Raw genomic sequence first — 18905 nt, 5'->3', positions numbered from 1 at the left:
TTTTACTATTACAACAAACCTTTTTATGGGGGACTCTGGCTTATAGAAGAAAACCACTGAGGTCGTTGCAGTTTTGTTTTAATACATAATCTCCTAGTTTTGTCAGTTGTTAATTATTCAATATTGATTTGTTTTTTTTCTTTTGTTTTAGGACACTTTTATTACCACTTCAGATTCTGATTCCAGGTATTTACACAGTTTTAACATATGATTTGTATATTAGGTTAAATCTTTATTAGGCGTCTCGAGCTATTAGTCTTTTTCTCACTGGTTGCTCCTTTGCCTGTAATTTATTTCCAAAGAAAAGGTTAAACACCTCTTGTTACAGTGTAATGAGGATTCAGATTATAGGTTAATACGTAAAACAGCCTGAGCTGATTATCGATCATATCTGTGAATACATGTTCCAATGTCAGTAGCCAAAAAAAGGGAAAACTTGTTATAATTAACTTCATGGACTCTGGTATGATGCCCAGGGAGAACACGTAGATTATTCTAGGGGGGAAAAGCTTTGCAATTTAGTATTATTTTTCTGTAATGGAATCCGCTCTTCATGCACTGATTCCTAGTGAGCTTGTACTTTATAAAAAGCTGACAGACTTAGGCTACTTTCACACTGGCGTTTGGTGCTGCTCAGTCATGGATCTGCACAAACGCTTCTGTTCAGATAATACAACCGCATGCATCAGTTCAGAACACATCTGTTTGTATTATCTGTAACATAGCCAAAACAGATCCTTCTTGAACACCATTGAAAGTCAATAGGGACGGATCCATTTTCTTATTGTCAGTGAAAATGAATCTGTTTGCCTCTGCATCGTCAGGCGGACACCAAAACGCTGCAAGCAGTGTTTTGGTGTCCGCCTCCAGAGCGGAATGGAGACTGATTGGAGGCAAACTGATGCATTCTGAGCGGATCATTTTCCATTCAGAATCCATTAGGGCAAAACTGATCCGTTTTGGACCGCTTGTGAGAGCCCTGAAACGGATCTCACAAACGGACACCAAAATGCCAGTGTGAAAGTAGTCTAAGCAAGCAGAACTGTGGTGTAAAGCATGGGTGATGGATAAAGTAACAAAAACAGTAGGTGGGTTTGAGACTCATGATAGAAAATGGGTAGTAATAAGGAGGGCAGAGGATGCAAACTTATTTTCCCTTCTAATTTAATTGGTTTAAATTAATTTAATAATTGGTAAAAATCCATATAGTAGGGTCATTTTAACCACTTCAGCCCCGCTAGGTGAAACCCCCTTCATGACCAGGCCACTTTTTACACTTCTGCACTACACTACTTTCACCGTTTATCGCTCGGTCATGCAACTTACCACCCAAATGAATTTTACCTCCTTTTCTTCTCACTAATAGAGCTTTCATTTGGTGGTATTTCATTGCTGCTGACATTTTTACTTTTTTTGTTATTAATCAAAATGTAACGATTTTTTTGCAAAAAAATGACATTTTTCACTTTCAGCTGTAAAATTTTGCAAAAAAAACGACATCCATATATACATTTTTCGCAAAATTTATAGTTCTACATGTCTTTGATAAAAAAAAAGTTTGGGCAAAAAAAAATGGTTTGGGTAAAAGTTATAGCGTTTACAAACTATGGTACAAAAATGTGAATTTCCGCTTTTTGAAGCAGCTCTGACTTTCTGAGCACCTGTCATGTTTCCTGAGGTTCTACAATGCCCAAACAGTAGAAAAACCCCACAAATGACCCCATTTCGGAAAGTAGGCACCCTAAGGTTTTCGCTGATGGGCATAGTGAGTTCATAGAACTTTTTATTTTTTGTCACAAGTTAGCGGAAAATGATTTTTTTTTTTTTTTTTCTTACAAAGTCTCATATTCCACTAACTTGCGACAAAAAATAAAAAATTCTAGGAACTCGCCGTGCCCCTCACAGAATACCTTGGGGTGTCTTCTTTCCAAAATGGGGTCACTTGTGGGGTAGTTATACTGCCCTGGCAATTTAGGGGCCCAAATGTGTGAGAAGAACTTTGCAATCAAAATGTGTAAAAAATGGCCTGCGCAATCCAAAAAGTGCTCTTTGGAATGTGTGCCCCTTTGCCCACCTTGGTTGCAAAAAAGTGTCACACATCTGGTATTGCTGTACTCAGGAGAAGTTGGGGAATGTGTTTTGGGGTGTCATTTTACATATACCCATGCTGGGTGAGAGAAATATCTTGGCAAAAGACAACTTTTCCAATTTTTTGCTACAGATGTCCGCATGTGTTTTGCGGATCCGATCCATGGATCCGTAAAAATCATGTGAACGTCTGAATGGAGCCTTACCAGGGGGGTGATCAATGACAGGGGGTGATCAGGGAATCTATATGGGTGATCACCCGCCTGTCATTGATCACCCCCCTGTAAGGCTCCATTCAGACGTCCGTATGTGTTTTGCGGATCCGATCCATGTATCTGTGGATCTGTAAAAATCATACGGACGTCTGAACGGAGCCTGACAGGGGGGGGGGGGGTGATCAGGGAGTTTATATGGGGTGATCAGGGGTTTATAAGGGGTTAATAAGTGACGGGGGGGGGGGGGGGGGCTGTAGTGTAGTGTGGTGTTTGGTGCGACTTTACTGACCTACCTGTGTCCTCTGGTGGTCGATCCTAACAAAAGGGACCACCAGAAGACCAGGTAGCAGGTATATTAGACGCTGTTATCAAAACAGCGTCTAATATACCTGTTAGGGGTTAAAAAAAATCACATCTCCAGCCTGCCAGCGAGCGATCGCCGCTGGCAGGCTGGAGATCCACTCGCTTACCTTCTGTTCCTGTGAGCGAGCGCGCCTGCGTGCGCGCGTTCACAGGAAATCTCGGGTATCACGAGATGACGCGCCGATGCGTCCAGGAGGAGTAAATCAACCACCTCCCGGACGCATCGGCGCGTTAGGCGGTCGGGAGGTGGTTAAGTGATTTGAGCACCCACATGATTCAGATGGAGTGTGGTTTTTTTTTTTTTTTTTTTTTTTTTATAATCCAATATAACAAACATCTCTGGGGATGGCTTCGGCACATCTCATCGATCAGCAGTCCTCACACATGGTTCCAGCATCTGGCTTCCACTCAGATCCTGACCCTTCTAGTACTCACAGCAACTACACTACCACACCCAACCTCTTCACTTTGTATTCTCATCATTCCCTCACCCATAGGCAGGTAGGAGTGGGAACAACTACCAGTCCCCAACCATCCAGCATCTCCTGAAGGGTCAATGATCAGAAGGTGATCATGCCTCTCCTAACACATTCCAGGGGGATCTGTCTGGACAGTCTATAAAATATTTATTCAGTGAAGCCCCCCAGCAAAACAAAAAGGTTTACAGCCCCTTCCCCCGGAATGTTTGTAGGATACATGACTCCAGTAGATAGGTTTGTAGGTCCATGGTTAATAAGAGGAAGATGGCTGTGCTGCTGGCAAACAGTGATTCTGTATGCGGATGACCAATGGCATTAGCAATTGCTCCTCACCATACTGTGGAGGAGATCGCTGCATGTAAAATGTAGTTTTCTCCTCCTTCTGAGGAGCAAGCCATTATCGGAAAGAAGCACTTCCTTCCCAACAATTGTCTACTCAATTGAGCAGTGTAAAGGGGCCCTTAGTTTTTTCTACAGCGCAGAATGTGTTGGCACTCTTCCACTCCAATCATAGTCTGTCTGTTGGACGGCAAATGTGCCAATACACACTTTTTTTTTTTTTTTTTTTTTTTTTTTTTTTTTTTTTTGCATTGTGTAATTATGAAACACCCAGATTTGTGTAGTTTGTTCCTTTTAAGAATAACTTTCCCATTCTGTATTTATTTTTAGCAAATGCATAAAGTTTAATTATCCTATACATAACTTTAAGTGGACGAGAGCGGCTTTGGTGGATTGCGCTATAATTTCTAAATTGTATAGCATTTTTCGAACAATCCAGGCAGCTTAGACCCAGTATGGTAAATTTCACTTTTATGATTTTGCTTCATACATGAAACTTGCTTAACTGGTTTAGGGCCCTATAAAATGGGTTATCCTATAATAAACAGTGCTCATGGTAACTGTTGCCTTTCCCTTCTAGTTTGTGGAGCAATTGGATCATCCCAGCAATATCGGCTATTATTGTTGCCTTGATGTATCGCTTCTACATGTCAGAAGAGTAAATGCCGCCCAAGGAATTTCCTGAACAGTTTCTGGTCAAGACCCAAAAACGGAGCATCAGTCTACGATGGCCAATTATTATGATTTTGATCTAAGTCTGTGTTCATATCATGTCAGTCTTCAAGTCCCCACAGAAATGTTGTATTCAGTTTTTAACTGGATCCCTACAATCTGAGCCATATATTCCAATGTGGATGGACTTGTTAAAGGAAGTGGAAACTGCTTAATTTGTGTACACAATGGTTTTGCTTCAGCCTGTTCAAAATCTTTCTATGTTTCAGATGTTTGGTCTTCACTACATTTAATAGATGGAATACTCTTTAGTGATGAATGATAAATCTGATCACACTATTGTAAGTCTCATACCCATTTTGTGTTTACTGCACTTATTAAAAAACTTCCTATGAATTTAAAGCATTAGGTATCAGAAATTGTACTAAGATGTGTCCTTCAGCGTCCACCCCTTCCTCAGTGTATTCTGCAGGCTATGAGACTTGGCTAGCAGCCAGTTGACTTTCTGGGTGTTCACCATTTGAGTATTCATACTGTAGCTGGTCACTAGAAGTTGTCTGCTATAATAATACATTGCAGAATGATGTTTAGTCCCCCCTACTGCTCAGGTAGCATGGATGATGGGAAGACTACACAAGGTATGCTCCTTACAGATGTGAACATGCAGGGAAAGTACATCAAAGTGTAGCTACAGTTACCAGTGTTATTGCAGTAGGGTATCACCAATAAGAATTATGTATGGTGTGAAATTTGTCAGACCTCTGTTCTGCATAGTGCCTTGTACACAAAGCGACTGACAAGTCAGCTCGTTGATGTCTGTCCTTGCGAGCACTCACTACACCTTGTGTATTTTGGATTAAATTGGCATTTTTTTGTCATGTTCTTTAAAACCATTGTTATTGATTGTCAGAAGAATTCTTCACCTCCCCTGACTATTCCATCTTGTAATAGTAAAATAAAAGAAGATGGTAAATGTGTTTCCTTTTCTAGAATTATTTTGTTCTTATTTTAGACTAGTGTGTATGCTTCTTGTTTTGCTAAAAAAAAAATGTTGCAGATTGTGATGCAATTTGATTATTTATTTTTTTTATTTTTTTTCATTCCTTTTTTTTATGACAGGTCTTTGTCTGTAAACTGCTTCCACCATGCAGGTAGACGAAGAAACCATTAATGTTACTGGTTATCATTCTGCATGCGTTGAATTACTCATCATTAGTTCATTTAGACATACGTTAAAGTAAATGTCCACTTTAGAACCCTATTTTTTTTAATTTAATGGTTTAGGCTACTTTCACACTAACGTTCTGCTGTCCGCTTGTGAGCTCCGTTTGAAGGAGCTCACGAGCGGAGCAGAACGCTTCCGTCCAGCCCTGATGCAGTCTGAATGGAGCGGATCCGCTCAGACTGCATCAGTCTGGCGACATTCAGCCTCCGCTCCGCTCGCCTCCGCACGGCCAGGTGGACAGCTGAACGCTGCTTGCAGCGTTCAGCTGTCCGCCTGGCCGTGCGGAGGCGTGCGGATCCGTCCAGACTTACAATGTAAGTCAATGGGAACGGATCCGCTTGAAGATGACACCATATGGCTCAATCTTCAAGCGGATCCGTCCCCCATTGACTTTACATTGAAAGTCTGAACGGATCCGCTCAGGCTACTTTCGCACTTACAAATTTTTCTAAGTTATTAATGCAGACAGATCCGTACTGAACGGAGCCTCCGTCTGCATTAATATGATCGGATCCGTTCAGAACGGATCCGATCAAACGCAAGTGTGAAAGTAGCCTTAGTTTCATAATATATCCTATTAGATGTCATTGCCACTTTTGTCATATCGAGCTTCAGGTGTACTGTATAGACAAAGCGATAGATTTACTAGGAACAGGGAATATACTTTTTATTAGGCTACTTTCACACTAGCATTAAAGAATCAGGCAGGCAGTTCTGTTGCCAGGACTGCCTGCTGGATCTGGAAATCCGAATATAAATGGTTATTTGTTTCCGGATGCAGATCCATCTGACAAATGCATTGCAATACCGGTTCAGTCTCTCCGGTGTCATCCGGAAAACAGATCCGGTATTTATCTTTATCATTTTTAAAGGTCTGCGAATGCGCAGATCGGGAAACCGGATCAGTTTTTCTGGAACACTTTTTTTTATATCGGATCCGGCATTAATACATTTCAATTAATGTTAATGCTAGATCCGGCAAGTGTTCTGGAATTTTGGCCGGAGAAAATACCGTAAAAGGGACTGAACTGAAGACATCCTGATGCATGCTGAACGGATTGCTTTCCATTCAGAATGCATTGGGATAAAACGGAAGCGTTTTTTCCGGTATTGAGCACCTATGATGGAACTCAATACCGAAAAACTTTAACGCTAGTGTGAAAGTACCCTTAGATTTTTCTTTGTACTAGAAAATATGGTGTAAAGAGACTTCTTGGCAAAGGTCTAACTTAGCATTGCTAAGGAGAGTCTGTCTTCAGCATTCTAGTGAGCGCTGAAGACCTCTCTGTGTAACATACATAAGCTTTCCAGACGTCTCTTGTCACTACCCAAAGTCTGCCTCTGACTGTTTTTACATGCAGAAGTCTTCAGCGCTCAGAAGACTGAAGACGGGCTTTGCAAAGATGACTCTTTACACTCTTTTCTGCAACAAGCAGCATCTTTCCCTAATAAAGTATATTACAGAAATGTTTAACATTCCTGTCCTTACACTATATTAAAACTAAACTGAAACAACAGTTAAACTTTAAATAATTATAGGGCTGTTGGGTTTCGGGTGCTGATCCTTTTGTTCCCGGGAGATAAAATGCTGACTGTATCTGGCAGCAGAATTTTCCCTATTCACACCATGTGCACACTCCGTTGTGCAGGCATATGTATAGGAGAGCGAGCTTCCCAACAGATAACTCATGGGTATGGCCAGCCTTAGGAAGTCTAAAGTTGGACGTAACTTACCACAATGTCTGAAAAATCTAGTGCACAGCTGCACACTTTTCTGACTCTACACCAACTATTGGTGGCTTAACCACTACAGGACCGCCGCACGCAGGATCGCGTCCTGGCGGCGGCCCTGTTATTCCTCCCGGACGCGCCGGCGCTTCTTCTCAAGAGACGCGAGATTTCGGGCAGAGCCGGCCCGCGCACACGCATTGCGGGCCGGCAAAAGTTAAAGGAGTATTTTGTCGCCAGCCAATGATCATCGCTGGCAGGCTGGTGATTTTCAAAAAAACTAATCGGAAGCCATTTAACACCTTATATTTATAAATATAAGGTGTTAAATGGCTTCTGTGCTCCTCTGAGGGTCCTTTTCGTCGGTTGGTCCCAGCAGAGGAGCACACATCAGTGAGTACACCAAACAGTACACTTAGCCCCCAGATCACCCCAATTAACCCCTTGATCGCCCCTGTCAATCATCTAGTGAAAAGGAAAAAAGTAATCAGTGTAAACTGTCACTTTTTTTTTTTTTTTTTTTCCCACTAGTATTGACGGTTAGGTTTTAGGATAGTTTAGGCCCCTTTGTTAGGTAGTTAGCGCCCAGCCCACCGCACCGCAGTCACTGATTCGCTGATTAGCGTATCACCCGCCCACGCCGCAGTGACAAATTGTATTTTTTATTTTATTTATTTTTTGATCACTTTACAAGCGCTGCGGCGATTTTAAAAAAAATTAGTTTTGATTTTTTTTTTTTTTATCAATCGCAGCGGCCTCCGGTACTTCGCTAGCCTCCCATTTGTAAGACAGGCTTGCTTTTTTTTTTATCTCGGGTAGTCTCGGGGAATACCCCCTAAATTTAGTTGTCCAAATGGCAAGTAAGGGGTATTCTTCTTCTGAAGAGGCCTACACGCTTCTGACCTAGTCGGATGAAGAATGGGAACCCTCATCTGACGAATCAAGCGCGTCAGAATACGAACCTATAGAAAGCAGTGGCAGTCTGACCCTAAGTTCGGACGATGAGGTTGAGGTCCCTGATACCACCAGGCGTACCTGGCCCCGTGTTGCTAGACCACAGGTTGCACAGGATCCGCTTCAAGGGCAGCAGAGCGGGGCTGGCGTTGTTGGATTACGTGGCATACACCAGCAGCGCAGCCCATCCTGGACCTAGTACCAGTTGGGCTGTACAACATGGTGAAGTGGCGAGCACCAGATGGGCAGTTGAAGCTGGTACGTGCATTAGTTACCCCGTCGCAGCCACCGCACAGACAGGCCCGTAGAGCCCCTGAGGTGCTGGCAAACCCTGATTGGCAGCCCCCAACTTCAGCCACACCAGTAGTTCTCCCCCCCCCCCCCCCTTTCACCGGATCAACACTGGTTTTTTTTTAGCTGTTCTTGACTGCGGAGCTGTTGGACTTAGTCGTGGCAGAAACAAATCGATATGCCACTCAATTTATAGCTGCCATCCCGGGAAGCTTTCATGCCCCGTCCAAGTTTCCGAAATTAAAACTTTTCTGGGCCTTCTCAACATGGGCCTAACAAAAAAGCATGAATTGCGGTCATATTGGTCCACAAACCCAATTCGTCACATGCCTATGTTCTCTGCTGCCATGTCCAGGACACTATTTGAGACCATCCTGCACTTAAGTGACAATAGCACCTCTCATCCCAGAGGCCACCCAGCTTTTGACCGGCTCCACAAAATTCGGCCCCTCATAGACTACTTTAACACCAAATTTGCAGATTTGTATACCCCTGAGCAAAACATCTGCGTAGATGAGTCCCTTATACATTTTATCGGGCGCCTTGGCTTCAAACAATACATCCCAAGCAAGCACGCCCGGTATGGGGTCAAATTGTATAAGCTCTGTAAAAGGGCCACAGGCTATACCCACAAATTTCAGATCTATGAGGGTAAAGATCAGACCCTGGAGCCGGTCAGTTGCCCTGACTACCTCGGGAGCAGTGGGAAGACAGTCTGGGACTTGGTGTCACCCTTATTTGGCAAGGGGTACCATCTTTATGTGGACAATTTCTACACAAGTGTGCCCCCTCTTCAGGCATTTGTTCCTAGAACAGATTAGGGTCGCGCTGTGCCACAGCAGCCAGTCGTCGGGGCTTCCCCCAACGGCTCATTACCACCCGTCTTGCAAGGGGGGAGTGGGCTGACCAAGAACTGCTTGCGGTGAAATGGAGATACAAGCGTGACGTTTACATGCTCTCCTCCATTCACGCAGACACGACAATACAAATCGAAATGAGCAACCAGTGTCATTGAAAAGCCCCTCTGTCTCCACGACTATAATTCGCTCATGGGAGGGGTGGACTTCAATGACCAGATGTTGGTTCCTTATTTAGTTTCCCGACGCACCAGACGTTGGTATAAGAAGGTGTCTGTATATTTGATTCCATTGGCTGTATATAATAGTTTTGTTCTCTACAGTAAGGCTGGGAGAACAGGGTCCTTCCTCAAATTTCAGGAAGAGATCATCGAGAATCTCCTGTATCTAGGAGGTTCCGTGGCCCCATCCACCAGTGTAGTGAGCCGTCTACACGAGCAACATTTCCCCAATGTCGTTGCTGGTACCTCAACCCAACCGTCACCCCGAAAAAGATGTTGTGTCTGTAGCAGGAGTGGAATAAGGCGTGACACCCGCTATTTCTGTCCTGACTGCCTTGACCACCCTGCCCTATGCTTAGGGGAGTGTTTCCGGAAGTACCACACACAGGTACACTATTAGCATAGGGATTGCATCTCACGGGACAGGCACACAGGGCTCTTAGGGCCCATTCACACAGAGCTGCTGCAAACCTCTCCTTTTACCTGGGACAAAGTGCATAATGTACTTCGCCACATCTCTGGGCGCTTTGCACATTGTCCCATGGGGAAGGAGAGGTTTGTCCTATAAAGGTAAAAAAGAAAATCACCGGTAAGCAAAAAAGTTAACGTTCTGTTCAAAAAGTTAAATAAAGTTTATATGTTCCGTTGAAATGTTGTTTTTTGCGTTGCGGCCTTCCAGGTGGACCAACTGATCGACTAGCTGCAGCACTGATGTGCATTCTGACAGAAGCATTGTGCTGCTGTCAGATTACACAAAAGTCGATGTATGCTGCGCTGCAAGACTAGATTTCTCCTCTGCAGTAAAAGATACATTTGCAGAGGAGGGGGCAGCGGTGTTCATATGCTTTGGCAAACACTTTGTATATAAAAAATAATAATCGATTGATGTGAATGGAGAAATCGGGTTTGCCAGGGCATACGAGCTAAGTGGGTATGGATGTTGGGCGGAGCTCCTATGTCCTGGCAGACGCCTTTCCCCTCCTTTTTTTTTGGGCAGAGATTTTTTCATCCACATTGATCGATGCGAATGAAGAAATCTGTGCTGTTCATTTTTTTTTCTTCAGCCTAGGCTGAATGGAAAAAAAAAATCTCATTACCTGTATGCTCAATATAAGGAGAATAGCAGAAACTCCTAATGCGTGAGAAGTAGTTTGAAATCAAAATGTGTAAAAAATGCCCTGTGAAATCCTAAAGGTGCTCTTTGGAATGTGGGCCCCTTTGCCCACCTAAGCTGAAAAGGGGCCCACATTTTTTTTTCAGCCTAGGTGGGCAAAGGGGCCCACATTCCAAAGAGCACGCATTTTTTACACATTTTGATTTCAAACTACTTCTCTTGCATTAGGGCCCCTAAAATGTCAGGGCAGTATAACTACCCCACAAGTGACCCTATTTTGGAAAGAAGACACCCCAAGGTATTCCGTGAGGGGCATGGCGAGTTCCTAGAACTTATTTTTTTTGTCACAAGTTAGCGGAAAATGATTTTATTTAATTTTTTTTCTCCTTACAAATTCTCATATTCCACTAACTTGTGACAAAAAAAATAAAAACTTCCATGAACTCACTATGCCCATCACAAAATACCTTGGGGTGTCTTCTTTCCAAAATGGGGTCACTTGTAGGCTAGTTATACTGCCCTGGCATTTTAGGGGCCTAATGCGTGAGAAGTAGTTTGAAATCAAAATGTGTAAAAAAAAAAAAAATGCCCTGTGAAATCCTAAAGGTGCTCTTTGGAATGTGGGCCCCTTTGCCCACCTAGGCTGCAAAAAAGTGTCACACATCTGGTATCGCCGTACTCAGGAGAAGTTGGGCAATGTGTTTTGGGGTGTCATTTTACATATACCCATGCTGGGTGAGATAAATATCTTGGTCAAATGCCAACTTTGTATTAAAAAAAAAAATGGGAAAAGTCTTTTGCCGAGATATTAAGTTGCATGACATGGATGGTAAGTTGCATGACCGAGCAATAAACGGTGAAAGTAGTGTAGTGCAGAATTGTAAAAAGTGGTCTGGTCGTTAAGGGTGTTTAAGCTAGGGGGGCTGAGGTGGTTAAATGCTTGCTGCAATCCGGCCATTGGCTGCTGAGACAGAGAGCGTGTATGTGTTTCCACATAGGAAAGGGAGACACACCCATGCAAGCTTCAGCAGCAGTGCAAGTTTCCAGCAGCAAGGAAACACTGGCATGAATCACATGTAGCCGAGTTAAGTTAGTGGCTGCCCGTGTTTTTCAGCTGGGCGGCAGGAGGGTAAAGAGGGAGCCCCGTGCCTGCTGATGGGGGCAGCGGCGCCGACACGGGCCGCTGGGCTGACACTGCCCTCTGCTGCTCACAAAGCCTAGCCAACACGTGGAACGTCGCGCAACAGCCGGTGAGCTGGCAATTTCAAGCGCTGCTGCAGCGTTGACAGGATGGTCGAAATGTGCACACACGCGGCACAGCTTCACCAGTAGCTCAGGCAAATTGGGGTAGGTTTTGAGAAACCACTGAACCACAAGGTTGAACACGTGGGCTAGGCATGGGATGTGTCTGAGTTTGCCAAGCTCCAAAGCCGCCACCAAGTTACCAATTATCAGACACAACCATGTCTGGTTGTAGGTTCAGTGGAGCTTAGTCTGGTCTCTTATCCCCTTTCACAGCTCTGCGGCAGTGTGCTGTTTGTCCCCTAAGCATATCAGCTTCAGCACATCCTGTTGCCACTTCCCCACTGCAGTGCTACACTGCTTCCAGCTACTGACTGGTGCTGCACGTAGATAATTCAGAGGTGGAGGAGGAGAAATGGGGTTTGGAGCTACTAAGGTGCTGGTGGAAACCCTAATCGACGTAGGGCCCGCAATCCTTGGTGTCGGTAGCACCTGTGCTATCCCAGGGTACAACTCGCTCCCAGCCTCCACAACATTCACCCAGTGTGCCATCAGGGAAATGTAGCATCCCTGGCCGAATGCACTTATCCATGTGTCCTTGGTTAAGTGGACCTTCCCAGTAACTGCATTGGTCAGGGCACATGTTGGTGTAAGGCGGGCACGGCACACCTTGAAAAAAAGTAGCAGCTGGGGACTGCGTAACGCGGGACAGCCGCCGACATCAGGCTGCGGAATGCCTCAGTGTCCACAAGCCTAAATGGCAACATTTCCAGGGCAAGTAATTTGAAAAGCTGCACATTTTGTGCTATGGCCTTTGATGGGTATTTTTTCGCTTGTGTTCAAAGGCCTGGGGTAAGGATATTTGGACTCTGCGATGGGACACGGAAGTGGATGTGGTCGCTGATGGTGCTTGCGAAGGTCCAGGTGCAGGGCGGGAGGCATCCGGACCTGCGCCTTCGACAGGGGATTGGCCACCACGTAACATAGGGGAAGAGGAGGCAGTGGTGTGACCGGCAGACACAGATTGTGGACCCAGGCATTCATCCCACTTATTACGGTGCTTGGATGCCATGTGGCGGATAATGCTGGTGGTGGTGAGGTTGCTAGTGTTCACTCCCCGGCTCATTTTCGTATGGCAAGGGTATTGCAAACTACTATTCTTTTTTCGTCCGCACTTTCCTCAAAAAAGCGCCATACTGCAGAACTTCTAACCCTTGGCAAGGGAGATATCTGCAAGGGGGTGCTCCATGGAACAGTTGCGGGCCTGTTTGGTGTGGCCCGCCTTCTACCTTTTGCCACCCCACTGCCTCTTCCAGCTTGTTGTGGTGCTGCAGATCCCTCCCCCTCTGTACTGTTGTCCTCGCTTGGCTTTCCTCCTTCCCAGGTTGGGTCAGTGACCTCATCGTCCACCACCTCCTGTTCCACTTCCTCACTCTGATCATCCTCCTGATTTGTTGACCTAACCACAACCTCAGTGATTGACTACCGTGTCTCATCTCCTTCATCAACCTCTTGAGACAGTAATTGCGGTTGACTCATTGGCAACTGTGTCTCATCATCATCCACCTCATTAAACACTAATTGCCATTCCCCACCATCATGTTCTTGTGACTGTGGATGCTCAAGAGGTTGGGAATCAGGGCACAAGATCTAATGTCCCTCTTCAAGCTTTGGCGAGAGGGCCAAATCAAGTTATAGCGATGAATATCCGAGTGTGGAATCACTTGTTTGGATATTTTAGGGATGCGCACACTTTAACCCCTTCTACCCCGGGCCAGTTTTCGCTCTTCTGCCCAGGCCATTTTTTGCAAATCTGACGTGTCACTTTATGTGGTAATAGCGTTGGAACACTATTACCTATCCAAGCCATTCTGAGACTCGTGACACATTGTAATTTATGATAGTCATAAATTTGAGAACATTTTTAAAAAATCCCAAATTTTCTAATTTTAATTTCTCTACTTTTAGAATAGATAGTGGTATTTCATATAATAGTTGTTGCTTTAAATTTTCTATATGTCTACTTTATGTTTGGATCATTTTAAAAATTACATTTTATTTTTTGAGGACGTTAGAAGACGTTTAGAAGCAAATCTTGAAATTTTTCAGAAAATTTCCAAAACCCACTTTTAAAGGACCAGTTCAGGTCTGAAATCACTTTGTGGGGCTTACATAATAGAAACTACCCAATTTTAGAAACGAGACCCTCAACTTATTCAAAACAGATTTTACAAACTTTGTTAACCCTTTAGGTGTTCCACAAGAATTAATGGAAAATGGAGATAAAATTTCAGAATTTCAGTTTTTGGGCAGATCTTACATTTTAATCAATTTTTTCCAGTAGCAAAGCAAGGGTTAACAGCCAAACAAAACTTATTATTCATTACCCTGCTGTATAGCCACACGGCAGGGCGCCGAAGGAAAGGAACATCATATGGTTTTTGGAAAGCAGATTTAGCTGAACTGGTTTTTAAATGCCATGTCCCATTTGAAGCCCCCCTGATGCACCCCTACAGTAGAAACTCAAAAAAGTTACCACATTTTGCAAACTACGGGATAAGGTGCCAGTTTTATTGGTACTATTTTGGGGTACATATGATTTTTAATCGCTCTATATTAAGTTTTTTGTGAGGCAAAGTAACCAAAAATTTTTTAACAACATTCATCTGACAGGTTAGATCAAGCGCTATTTTTATAAAGCAGGTTGTTATGGGCGCAATGTTATCAAATATGTCTACTTTCTATGTTTGTTTGTTTCAGTTATACATAATAAACAATTTTTGAAAAAAAAATGTTTTTTGTATCTCCATTTTCTGAACGCCCTTTTTTTATTTTTCTGCCGATCATCTTGTGAAGGGGCTTGTTTTTTGCAGGAAGAGTTAACGTTTTTATTGGTACCATTTTTGGGTGCATATGATTGGCTGTTTTGGCTCAGTTTTTATTTATTTTTACAGCATTTACCTGATGGATTAGATCATGTGACTTTTTTATAGTGCAGATCGTTATGGACGTGGAAATACCTAATATGTTTTACACAATAATAGCATTTTTTAAACCAAAATAATGATGTTTTAGTGTATCCATAGTCTGAGAGCCATAGCTTTTTTATTTTTTTGACCGATTGTCTCATTTTTTGTGGGATGAGGTGTCGGTTTGATTGGTACTATTTTGGGGGTATATGCCTTTTTGATCACTTGGTGTTGCAATTTTTGTGATGTAAGGTGACAAAAATGGCTTTTGTTTACACAGTTTTTTTTTTTTTTACGGTGGGTAAGGTAATGTGATATTTTTATAGAGCAGGTTGTTACGGATGTGGCGATACCTAATATGTCTACAATTTTTATTTATTTCACTTTAAAACAATAATAGCAGTTTTGTAGCAAAAAAAAATCATATTTTAGTGTCTCCATTGTCTGAGTGATAGCTTTTTTTTTATTTTTTGACCGATTGACTTAGGTTATCATTTTTTTCGGGATGAGGTGACGGTTTGATTGGTACTATTTTGGGGGCATACGTCTTTTTGATCACTTGTTGCAATTTTTGTCATGTAAGGTGACAAAAATGCCTTTTTTTACACATTTTTTTTATGGTGTTCATCTGAGGGGTTAGGTCATGTGATACTTTTATATAGCTGGTTGTTATGGACATGACGATACCTAATATGTATATTTCTATTTATGTATTTCACTTTATCACAATAATAGCAGTTTTGAAACAAAAGAAGTGATGTTTTAGTGTCTCCGTGTTCTGAGAGCTATAGTTGTTTTTTGTTTTTGTTTTTTTGGGCGATTGTCTTAGGGGCTTATTTCTTGCAGGATAAGGTGACGGTTTTATTGATACCATTTTGGGACATACTGTACTCCTTTTTGATTGATTGGTGTTGCACTTTTTGTGATGTAAGGTGACAAAAATGGCTTTTTTTACACCGTTTTTATTTTTTGATGTTGTTTATCGGACAGGGTGGATCATGTGATATATTTATATAGCCGGTCATTACGGACACGGCGATACCTAATGTGTGGGTTTTTTTCTTCCAATTTTTTTTTATAAAATAAGGGGAAAGGGACATTTTTTTTCTGTATTGTAATGCATTGCCTGTTCGTGTACTACAGTGAGTAGTACACTAACAGGTTGCCTAGGAGACCCAGCCTGAGGCTGGATCTCCTGGGCACCCGTGGAAGGCAGGTCCTCTGCACGTCATCGTGCTGCCTTCTGGCACATTGAGTCCCCGCCACAGCAGCGCGGGGTCTCGATGCGCTCCCTCACTCGCTTCCTTACCCGACACAAACCCCTTCTATGTCGTGGTCAGCGCAGATCGCGGCATAGAAGGGTTTAATCTTCCGGTATCGGCTTTTACAGAGATGCCGGTGGGTACAGCAGGGGCCCGGCTACCAGGGACTGCTGGACCCCTGCACATGACCCTTATCAGCCAATAGAAGCTTGCAGGTCCTTAGTGTCCACATACACACAGTTTTAAACCAGGTTTCCAAAACAACTGAGCCATTTTTCTCACCACCTCCTCAGGCAGAGAGTTCCATAGTCTCACTGCTCTTACCGTAAAGAATCCTCTTCTATGTTTGTGTACAAACCTTCTTTCCTCCAGACGCAGAGGATGTCCCCTCGTCACAGTCACAGGCCTGGGAATGACTAGATGATGGGATAGATCTCTGTACTGTCCCCTGATATATTTATACATATTAATTAGATCTCCTCTCAGTCACAGTTAAGGGGACGGTCACAGTTAAGGGGACGGTTCACTATGGAGGTCAGTGTTAAGGGGCAGATTGCTGTAGAGGCCACTGTTAAGGGGGCAGGGTATTGTGGAAGTCAAATTTTAAGGGAACGGAGCTCTGTAGAGGTCACTGTTAACCCCTTAAGGACACAGGGCGTACAGGTACGCCCTTGTGCCCTGGTACTTAAGGACACAGGGCGTACATGTACGCCCTGTGCATTTTCGATCACTGCCGTGCGGCTGGCAGTGATCGGAACCCGGTGCCTGCTCAAATCATTGAGCAGGCACCTAGGCTAAATGCGCGGGGGGGTCCCGTGACCCCCCCATGTCGGCGATCGCGGCAAACCGCAGGTCAATTCAGACCTGCGGTTTGCTGCGATTTCTGCAGTTTCTGATCCCCGCGGTCCCTGACCGCGGGGATCAGAAACTTTAGTATTCCTAAAGTGCATCTGTATCCCCCCCCCCCCCCTGCACCCCTTAGTGATTTTTGCCCGGTGGGAGGTGCAGGGGGAGGGTTGCGGGAGGCGGGCGGTGCGGTAGGCGGGATCGCGATCCCCCGCCCGCCTCCCATTGCGTAATCGTTGGCGTCTAGTGGGTATACCAGGGTGCCAGCACATTGCTGGCACCCTGGTATAAACGGCTGACATCGGTGATGCGATGTCAGCCGTTTAACCCTTTCCATACAGCGGTCCGTACGGACCGCTGTATGGAAAAGGTTAACAGTAAGAGGGAGCTCCCTCCCTCTCCCATCGGGGGCTGCTGTGCCTTTGCAGCCCCTCCGAATGGAGAGGGAGAGAGCCCCCAGAGAGCCCCCCGAAGCCCCGTCCTTACCCTTCCCCGTCTGCGCAGTTCTGGCCACTACTGAGCAGACGGGGAAGGTTCCCATGGCAACAGGACGCCTGCTCAGGCGTCCTGCTGTCCATGGTGCTGAACAGATCTGTGCTGAAAGGCATAGATCTGTTCAGACAAAGTGTAAAATACAGTATAGTACTATATATTGTACTGTACTGTATTATGCAGACATCAGACCCACTGGATCTTCAAGAACCAAGTGGGTCTGGGTCAAAAAAAAAGTGAAAAAAGTGAAAAATAAAGTAAAAATCAAAAAACACATTTATCACTGATTAAAAATGAAAAAAATAAAATTCCCTACACATGTTTGGTATCGCCGCGTCCGTAACGACCTGATCTATAAAACGGTAATGTTACTTTACCCGAACGGTGAACGCCATAAAAATAAAAAATTAAAAACTATGATGAAATTGGAATTTTGCCCACCTTACTTCCCAAAAAAGGTAATAAAAGTGATCAAAAAAGTCGCATCTATGCCAAAATTGTAACAATCAAACCGTTATCTCATCCCGCAAAAATCATACCCTACCCAAGATAATCGCCCAAAAACTGAAAAAGTTATGGCTCTTACACTATGGAAACACTAAAACATGATTTCTTTTGTTTCAAAAATGAAATCATTGTGTAAAACTTACATAAATAAAAAAAGTATACATATTAGGTATCGCCGCGTCCGTATTCACCGGCTCTATAAAAATATCACATGACCTAACCCCTCAGATGACCACCGTAAAAAAATAAAAATAAAAACGGTGTAAAAAAAGCCATTTTTTGTCATCTTCCATCACAAAAAGTGTAATAGCAAGCAATCAAAAAGTCATGTGCACCCCAAAATAGTGCCAATCAAACCGTCATCTCATCCCACAAAAAATGAGACCCTACTTAAGATAATCGCCCAAAAATTTAAAAAAACTATGGCTCTTAGACTATGGAGACACTAAAACATTTTTTTTGCTTTAAAAATGAAATTATTGTGTAAAACGTACATAAATAAAAAAATTGTATATATATTGGGTATCACCGCGTCCGTGACAACCTGCTCTATAAAATTACCACATGATCTAACCTGTCAGATGAATGGTGTAAATAACAAAAAAAAAAAAAACGGTGCCAAAAAAGCAATTTCTTGTTACCTTGCCGCACAAAAAGTGTAATATAGAGCAACCAAAAATCATATGTACCCTAAACTTGTACCAACAAAACTGCCACCCTATCCCGTAGTTTCTAAAATGGGGTCACTTTTTTGGAGTTTCTACTCTAGGGGTGCATCAGGGGGGCTTCAAATGGGACATGGTGTCAAAAAAACCAGTCCAGCAAAATCTGCCTTCCAAAAACCGTATGGCATTCCTTTCCTTCTGCGCCCTGCCGTGTGCCCGTACAGCGGTTTACGACCACATATGAGGTGTTTCTGTAAACTACAGAATCAGGGCCAGAAATAATGAGTTTTGTTTGGCTGTTAACCCTTGCTTTGTAACTGGAAAAAAATTAATAAAATGGAAAATCTGCCAAAAAAGTGAAATTTTGAAATTGTAT

The 18905-nt window shown here is 43.5% G+C and overlaps 1 protein-coding gene across 1 annotated transcript in view; it reads left to right on the top strand.

Moving 5' to 3' along the window:
- LOC122938074 (cytochrome b5) overlaps positions 1-5133 on the top strand; it is a 35522-nt gene extending 30389 nt beyond the window's left edge. Inside the window, exons 4-5 of the mRNA XM_044293357.1 lie at positions 152-186; positions 4065-5133. Coding sequence (XP_044149292.1) covers positions 152-186; positions 4065-4146 — 117 coding nt within the window. The 3' untranslated portion in view covers positions 4147-5133. The remainder of the gene's footprint in view (positions 1-151; positions 187-4064) is intronic.
- The last annotated feature ends 13772 nt before the right edge of the window (positions 5134-18905 follow it).

This window comes from Bufo gargarizans, chromosome 5 (genome assembly GCF_014858855.1).
Source record: "Bufo gargarizans isolate SCDJY-AF-19 chromosome 5, ASM1485885v1, whole genome shotgun sequence".
NCBI classification, from domain to species: domain Eukaryota; kingdom Metazoa; phylum Chordata; class Amphibia; order Anura; family Bufonidae; genus Bufo; species Bufo gargarizans.
This window is presented reverse-complemented; position numbering and strand designations above follow the sequence as displayed.